Source organism: Halichoeres trimaculatus, unplaced genomic scaffold (genome assembly GCF_033239565.1).
Source record: "Halichoeres trimaculatus isolate MK-OKI-2021-1 unplaced genomic scaffold, fHalTri1.1 fHalTri1_scaffold_8, whole genome shotgun sequence".
Taxonomy (NCBI): Eukaryota; Metazoa; Chordata; class Actinopteri; order Labriformes; family Labridae; genus Halichoeres; species Halichoeres trimaculatus.
This window is the reverse complement of record NW_027437186.1, coordinates 29017958-29026380: the sequence shown is the minus strand read 5'-3', so window position 1 is coordinate 29026380 and position 8423 is coordinate 29017958. Positions and strand designations below refer to the sequence as shown.

Genomic DNA, 8423 nt, shown 5'->3' with positions numbered 1-8423 from the left:
AATATTGTATTAACACGCCTGTGGTATGCAGCCGCCTTGAAGAAGTAGATTGCGCGCATCTTTGACATGTTGATGCAGCTACCGCTTAAAGCATCCACAAGGTCTGTTGTCAATTACTGAATGTAATCTTTGTCCTCTGAGTGATCCCAGCAGAGGACAGACAGCAGTGGTGTGCATGAGGGGGGGCACACGGTAAAGTGCAAAACACACTAAACTGCCTTCTTGGCTGGGTAAATTGCCCTCTTGGGTAGCAAAACACTCCCTGTATGTGCTTTTTTTCTTCTTTTCACCCCTGCCCTTTGGCACTGACAGACAGACAGAAAGCAACACTCTGCATATTCACATCAAGTATTCATGGAGCAATCTTATTCAGTAGTATGGCTGTACAACATGAAAAAAGGAAAGAAATGTAAACAGCTTCTTTATAGACACCAGCAGAACAAACACAAACATTAAACAGTCAAACGCTTGGTAACAAACCCCATGTGGATCAAGTCCCATTGTGTGCTACTTGTTTTTGTGTATGAGGTTTCCAAATCTGTGAATCAACTTCTCCAGCTTATTTTCATGGGGCCCTCGTGAAGCCCGGCTGAGGTGGTGATCAGTCGCAAACTCGACTTTAGGAAGGACTCTAGTTTTCTCTTGAGCGCCAAAGCTGTGTGAGGTGCGCAGAGGTTGTTTCTTCTCCATCGAGCAGAAAGGCTCAAATCGGCTGTACAGGCGACTCTCCACGTTGCGATCTTTGCTCCAGCTTCCTGTGTCGAGGCCGGTTCTTGTGCTTCTGTCGAGACTGGCTGGAGTAGCTGTTCTGGAGTTCTGCAGAGTGTTTCGCTGCTCCTCAGTCCCGAATCGAGGTTTTGAAGGCTTTAAATGATCGTCGGCCAGCAGGCTTCTTGTGTGCACCGAGGAGGATCTCACAGAGCTGGTTGTGCTGTGGTGACTTTTTGCTCCTCGCTGTGACATCTCATCCTCGCCTGTTATAGTGTCCGTACTCGTACCTGACTTCCAACTCTGCGTATCAAAGCTACTCACTGAACCCTCCTTTTTCTCTGGTATGTGTAAAAGTGATTTTATCTTCTTGGTGCTCTTCTTCAGGAAGTGATGAGAGTGGGATTTGCTTGATGAGTCCTTGCTATTCAGATCCAGAACAGCAGCTGACACGGTCCTCGATGGTGGATCCTGCCAGCTGGGAGTTGTGGGGCCTTTAGTGCTTGTGATGCTCTTGACATCATATTGAGACACAGACCTCTGATCCTCATTCAGATTAGATACATATCCACCGTTCTGAGCATTGATCCCTGTTGTACTCCTGTTGGCTTGCATCCTGCTGTAAGCCCCGTACAAGTGAGGGGAGGGCTCATGAGTGTTTGATCTAGGATCTGCCACGCTGTGCCTTTTGTTCCAGCTGTCAGTCATGATATCAGGGCTGGTGATCATGTGTCCGCCTTTGGGCCTATTGAGACTCGAGTACACAGACTGAAAAGAGGTGTTTCTACTTGGACCAAGGCTTGTGTTATTACGACTATCATCCAACATTTGTAAACTCTGCCTCTTCAGCATGAAGTCATCATGGTTCATTCTGTTTTCAGCAGCTGGTGTTGGAGTCCACTGCATGGATGAGTAGTGCATTGGAGTGTTTTGTGCAGCTGGAGAGTTGAGATGAGTGGAGGAGTTGTTCATGTGTCTGTTTGGCTCCATTTGCTCTGGTATTGTGGACCTGAAAGCCAGAGAAGTCCTGAGCCTACCCTGCATGAAGGAGCTAGCTTTGTCAGTTGGTTCATACTTGTCCAGATGGTCAGAGGAGTCCCCATATGGGACTTCTGAGTTTTTGAGGTAGGACTCAATCCTCAAAGTGCGCATGAACGACTTTGATGTGTTCTCCAGTGACGGCATGTTCTGTTGCATGGACATGATATGTTTGTCGTTGCCGCTGTAAGACTGGCGCAGGTTCTGGCCTCTGTATATTTGAGGCATGTGCACATAATTGTCCATGGGGTAGTTGTTTATTCCGTTCCCTACTTCTCGAGAAATATTCCAATTGCTTGCTCTGGGCTGGATGTTCTGAGGCACAGGTCCGTCTTGCCTCTCTCCAGCATAGCTGTGCCGTTTTAAGAAGTTAATAGCCTCTGTGGACTGATACGAGGGCATGTGATTCAAACCACCAATTCCATTCTCAATCAAAGGCCCCAGCTTGTTTGGGTCACCTTCAAAGGGCCTCTCTTCAAAGTCTCTTGTGCCCAGCTTCCTCTCACAGGTCTTCCTGTAGACTGTGTCCAGTGTATGCCTCAGTTGGTCTCTGCGCTCGAGTTTCCCTGCAGAGTGAGACTTTGGCAAAATGGGTCGTCCGAATGAGCCATTGCGTTGCAGGGAATCGGGGTAAAGTTCGGCTGGAACTGTTGAGCGGGCGAAGAGAGTTCGAAACTCTTCATCGTACGACTTCACCAGATGTCCAGTGATGACCTGCACCATGCTCAGGTTGATCTTTTCGAACGACCAGGAGAAGCTGTGAACAAAAACAAACGTTTAGTCATTCAATAGATAAAAAGACTGAAAACACACTCTTTCTTGATGTCAAATCAAAATTTATATCCACTTTAGTCTTAGAGTTACAGACATAATTCAAATATCATGAAAATGATGTTTAGAGCACATACTTGGTGACTGATTTTTCAGATAGTTATTGTGCTGAAGTACAGTTTAAACTTAAGGTAGTGTTTAAGCCTTTCCTCAGAAAAGTTTAGACACACTGAGAGAAATTATTGTCAGACATTTCTGTAAAAGCAGAGTCAGTTTACACCTCAATGACCCAAGCCTTGGCACATCTTGTACAGCACTTTTACTTACCTATATGATCCATAAACAGCAGTGAGGCAGTCCACTAAGAGAAACCGCTGCTCCATGGCACCGTGAAATTTAGCTCCTGATTGACAGAGGTAATCCTGACCCTTCACAGTGCGCACCCTCATGTTCTGTGAAGACAGCATCAACAGGAAAAGTCATCAAAGATATCACAGCAGGAGGTAATAGCTCTGTCAATCACCTCACAAACATCTGAGGAGCAGCTGTGCAGCGCAGGTTGCATCACTCTGAGGTTTTGAAACGCTCACTGTTTATGAAGCTGCTGTAGCTGCTGCTGGTGTCTAATGTGTACCTAATGGACAGGGTGTGTTTGAACCTCATTCAACTCTTGCCCAGATAAATAGTTACACCCCACCCAAACAGGAAGAACCAGGTCTGAGTTTTGAGAGAGGCTCTTGTGATCTACATTAAAAGTACTAAGAGACATCCAATCTGCCAATCATCACCTTTAAAAGTTTCCTGTTACTTCTTTAATCTCTACACTTGCTTTGCACATCTCTTAGCACTGTGAAACTTGTTTACTCATCCTGATCATTGTTTAACTGCTATTATCAAACTTTTATCTAATCTGATGTTTTGTAATCTAGTTTAATCTATTTACACATCCTTCTTATTTGATCATCAAACCAAAGCAAAAACAAACAGCTTGTTTTCTGTCATGTTCTGAGCCGGATTAGCGTGTTGAGCTACATCCTCCTGTGAGTACTTATTGAGACAACATGCTGCTGTACAGCCCATAATTGAAAGACTCATCGACTTTGCTTAGGTGGAAATCTCAGCGGAAAACCTTTTTCTGTTTGTCATTGGACACTCCATCCCTCTCCTTCTAAAAAAGAGGTGCTACGGTGCTAACTTTCAGTCTTTTTTATTAACACCTCTTTGGTCTCATTTCATGATTCAAAATACTGAACGTTCTTGACTTATCTTACCCTTATTTCAGCAACTCTTCTTTCCCCTCTGAACCCAGCATTCTACAAGCCTTTCCTACTGTTGCCATGCTACTTTGTCAAGAGTTTCCTGGTGTGTCTCTTTTAAAGATCATAAATTATGAAAGTTGGTCTTACATTTTTAACCTGTATCTGATCTGGAAGCTTAGAAAGGAACAAAAAACATTTGTACTCTTGTGTCCTTCTTGTATTATTCTTTTTGAAAAATCTGTTCAGATCAACCTGCAGCATCATCCTGGGATTATTCTGGGATCAACCAATCAGATTTCTTTCTTAAAGCCCTTTCATACAAGACAGTGTTGCCCAAAGTGTTGCAGTTGAAAATAATATTAATGATTGCAATAAAATAAAAGAAAAAAACATAAAATGAAGTGAGAGATCATATACCTTCCATCCCTACGCCACAATGCACAAACAGCAGAAGAAAACTTTCAATATAAAAGCCTAATAAAAGAAGAGGTTAGCTGAGGAAACACTATCACAAGATCTTATAAATAAGGAAACATTGGAGGTCAGATAAAATGTTAAAAATTAATGAAGAAAGCTGAGACAAACAGAACAGAGGTAATAAATAACTTAAAACACAAGATAATGATAAATAAAGATTAACCAGCAAGGATCAAAAGTTAAATAGATTAATAATAAACTACAATAAATGAATAAATACACAAATAAAAATCTATGTCAAGACATTAATTCAAGACAGCTTGTTGGTTGAAATGCTCACATTTAACCCAGTTTAATAAATAAAGAAATTACTTCAGATTAGATAAAATAAAACTTAGTTTAATGCCAGGTCAAAAGCTTGTGCTGCCCTCAGGTCATTAGGTCTCATGATGGATGTTTTTCCTTGACAGTATTTTAGACCAGGACCCGAAGACCTGAGAGATCTCACATGCTCATGTATGAAAAGCAAACCCAAGAAGGAACAAGACCTTTAAGATATTTAAAAACCAATATAAAAAAAAAATTAAAGTTACTTTGAAAGCTACTGGCATTTGATGCTTCCCCTGCATTTCAGATTAACATCCAGCGTTTCATCTCTGCATTTGTTGTTTAAAATATGAAAAAGCATCTCTTGAAAGAAAAAAATATCCACATCAATGACTCATCTCAGTGTGATTGAGGAAGTTAAATGTTTGTTTTTATTGGATTGTAGCCTTCAAATTGTGGCTTTTAAAAAAATTAAATAGCCATATTGGCGTTTTGAATCAATACCCACTCTGAGCTGTTGTATCTTCACGTCCTGATTTTCAGCCATTGTGAGGAAACTCTTAAGGTGATATCCGTCTAACAGGATGTAAACTGGAACTCCTCTTAATGATGCATCCACAGCCTCTTTGAATATATCCACATCAGTGAAGACATCCATCACAATACCAACAACCTGTGAGAACAAAAGGTAACACTGAATGCTGTTTTTCAGGAACACAAACATTGTTCAACAACATGGACAGTGAAATCTTGCTAAATCAATAAACTGGGAACAGAGCATCTGCTTCATTCAAGTATCCAGTTCTATTTCTACTTTAAAACACACTGGAGAACATTTATCTATTCATAACAAACACAACAGAAGTTATTTCCATAGTTTCACATTATGTTCCAGTTCGCTGCGCTGAAAGTTTGATTGTAATCACAGGATGTAATACTGCAGCTATCACACCATGGGCTCTAATGAACTCTAATCTTGTAATAGCGCTTTGTTTGAAGCAATATCTCTCTTCTTTATTTCCTGTTAAGGAGGTTCCTCTTGAGCGATGCCTGAGCCAGAGATAATTCATGGGTAATGTGAGTTTAAATTATGGATGTAGATACATGTTCGAAACCTCTCAAATTGCTTTTAGTTACCAACGGGAGACACGGCATGCTGTCATATTAATCCACTTCTGGTTTGAAATTCTTTACACAGCAGAGGTTGTCATTATGTGGATGGAAAGAAGGGTACAATTAGCACTGTGTAAGCTGTGAGGAGAGATGGAGCCCTGTATTTTTGTTGCTGTGAAGACCTTTCCTTTTAGTCCTTTGCTGTGTAATTGGATTTAATTAGGAGCTGTTGGAGCAGTAAAAGGTTGTAACAATGTGACAGAATACTAACTCACCTCTAACCATTTAAGGTTTCAAAACTCCTTTATGATTCATTTGGCCACAAACTGAGAAGTAACTGAACCATTCTTTATATGCTGGTTCCCACACTGTGTTCTCATTCTGATGAGTTGTGAAACCAGATCATGACCTTGTGACACTCCTTTTGACTGGAAATTAAGAGGAACAAAACTCCCCTGGGCTGCTGCGATTAAATGACATAGGCGCCTTTAATAGTTCTTAAATGAAGCAGAAAACATTTCATTTGCTGCTCAGTTTGACTGACTGATCACCTCGGTGATATCTTTACCTGTCTTGCTTCCTGGATTTTCTTCCGCACCACCTCTTTGATGGTAGGGCTGTTGTTTCTTGCAGGTTGAAAGAGAAGATCTATATTAGTCTGTAGATTTTCATGCATAACCTCTGGCCATCCTAAGTCCAAATCTGGCGTCTCCACGTCCGAGTGGATGGGCCAGTACGTCCCTGAGGATGACTGTGTGTCAGTTGAGCCGTTGATTTCCTCCTCATGGCTCTGTGGGGGGGGCTTCTCTGAGTTCTCAGTGATAAAGAGAATCTCATCCTCGGATAAAAAGCTCCCGATACGTTCCCCCTTGAGAAACTCCTGATAAGAATCCCTACCGCCGCTCAACAGGCGATCGATAGCCAGCCGGTATGACTCCTTATAGTGGGGTTGGACAAAATCCTCCAATTTAGGTTCACCTCTCAAGGAAGAGAGGCCGGAAAAGTCAAAAGATCCCATCCCTCTGGATCCTTTCAGGTCGACCTGTCAGGATAAAAAGAAATCAATGAAATTATGTAAGAGGATCACAAAGTAAACTCAGAGAGGGTGGAGAATGCTGCAAAACTGGCTCCAATGAAAAAGCGTCAAATGTGGTTGAAATTACGTAAGTTATCCTAACCACAACCTTCAACAAAACCACGAGGCAATCCCCAGGAAGGCTAGACTGTTAATACAGCTTTTAATATAAAAATCACAGGAAGCTGATTTACAACAGGATTCCTCAGAATCCAAACAGGAAGTATAAGCCGATTAATGAATAGCTGTCAGGAATTTCCAGGAAAACAAAGAGGGCAGAGTCTAAAAGTTCAATAACTGTTGTGTTGTCTATAGATTCAAGTGAATCTGCTTATTGACCATAGTCTTCCCTCTCTGACTCACTCAGCACTGAACCTTACGTTGCTCAGCCGGCAGATGATCTGTCACTTGTTTGTCAGTGGCTCCGTGGGACTGTGTGTCCCTGTTTGAAAAAGGTTTCTGTGTTTGTTTACTTTGGGATGTCTACCACAGTCAGTACACACAGGGCTGGAAAGAGTACTAACACAGTCTACTAAAGGAAAACAACAGTTACTTTGATGAAATTTTTACTGAAGTAGAAGATGAGTGTCCAGAAGGTGAGCAGACTATCTGTGTAGTGTTTTCTGTCAAGTTCAGTAAAGGTACAGGGTTTTCCATTACTACAAAATAAATCCAAGAAACTGTTTTTAACAAAGAAGAAAGAAGGATCTGCTTCTCACAGTTTAACTTTTCCACGTGTCATAGGAACTTTTGATTTGAATGCCATAAATGGATTTGTGTTCTTCTGGAATAATCCGACCTGACCACAGAAACTGTGAAATAACATAAAGATAATCTCATTCTTTATCATGAACTATTGACTGGCAAATATTGAAAAGCATCAACATGTTCATAGAGGCCTCACATGGCCTTTGAAAGAGAAGATGTGGAGTAAGGGGGCCCTGAGAAGATGTCAGTAAGATGTGAGCTCCGAATAATGTAAAAACACATTTTTTATGGCCAAAATACACCAGATGCGTCTCTGGTCTGGCTCCGATCCATCATGGCACTGGATCACATAGGTTTCGATTATATTATATAGACTCTACAATAAAATGTAAATAGACTCCCTGACATCACCCACCTGTTTCTGAAACTGAGTTTTGGTGCAAATCGGCTGGCGCGGCCATATCGGAATGGGTCTCTTAACAGATATAGTGCGCCCGTCTGTCATATGAGCTGGCCTGTGCCTCAGATTGGGCGAACTTGCGCTCGTAGTATCCTATTACTTTTGCATTATCTCATAATTTCAGACCCGGGGTTGCCACTTAGTATCTATTCAAGTCAATGTGTAAACTCACATTGCATCTGCTCAGTTGTGGTTCAGCTGTGTCCCTGCTCCAGCAGGTTGCAGCAGATACACAAGCCTCTTAAAGTTACCATATGCAAATTGAGCAGGACAGGAAGTTGTGATTGGAAACTACATAAATACACCTAGTGACTTTCAAACCCAACATATATGAAGAAAGGAGCAGCATAGTGCTAGGCTCTAGCTGTCTGGCAGTCCCACACAGTGTTAGACTGAACATACAGTTGCTGTCAACACACGATGGAGCAGAGCCAGACTGAAGACACTTCTGGTGGTAGTGAGACTAACTAAGAAGAGAGCATTAATCTGGTAAATAACACATATTTCGGTTGAAGTTCTTGAGTGATTTTTGTTTCTTCTTGTGCAA

At 41.7% G+C, this 8423-nt stretch overlaps 1 protein-coding gene across 1 annotated transcript; it reads right to left on the bottom strand.

Annotated features, from left to right (window-relative positions):
• Nucleotides 1–507: 507 nt before the first annotated feature.
• On the bottom strand, nucleotides 508–6651 carry fam83b (family with sequence similarity 83 member B). Its single transcript, XM_074676526.1, has 4 exons — nucleotides 6202–6651; nucleotides 5029–5193; nucleotides 2845–2969; nucleotides 508–2503 (listed from the first exon to the last, which is right to left on the bottom strand). The coding sequence occupies exons 1-4, from the start codon at nucleotides 6649–6651 to the stop codon at nucleotides 508–510; spliced, it is 2736 nt and encodes a 911-aa protein (XP_074532627.1).
• Between the last annotated feature and the right edge of the window lie 1772 nt (nucleotides 6652–8423).

What these genes read in the sequence shown, in the direction of transcription:
- fam83b (XM_074676526.1), bottom strand. Translation starts at nt 6,651, where the DNA reads ATGGGATCTTTTGACTTTTCCGGCCTCTCTTCCTTGAGAGGTGAACCT. An exon ending in TGAAGATACAACAGCTCAGA is followed by an intron (nt 2,970 to 5,028) that starts GTGGGTATTGAT and finishes CTGTCTTCACAG; the next exon opens with AACATGAGGGTGCGCACTGT. An exon ending in GCTGTTTATGGATCATATAG is followed by an intron (nt 2,504 to 2,844) that starts GTAAGTAAAAGT and finishes TTTTGTTCACAG; the next exon opens with CTTCTCCTGGTCGTTCGAAA.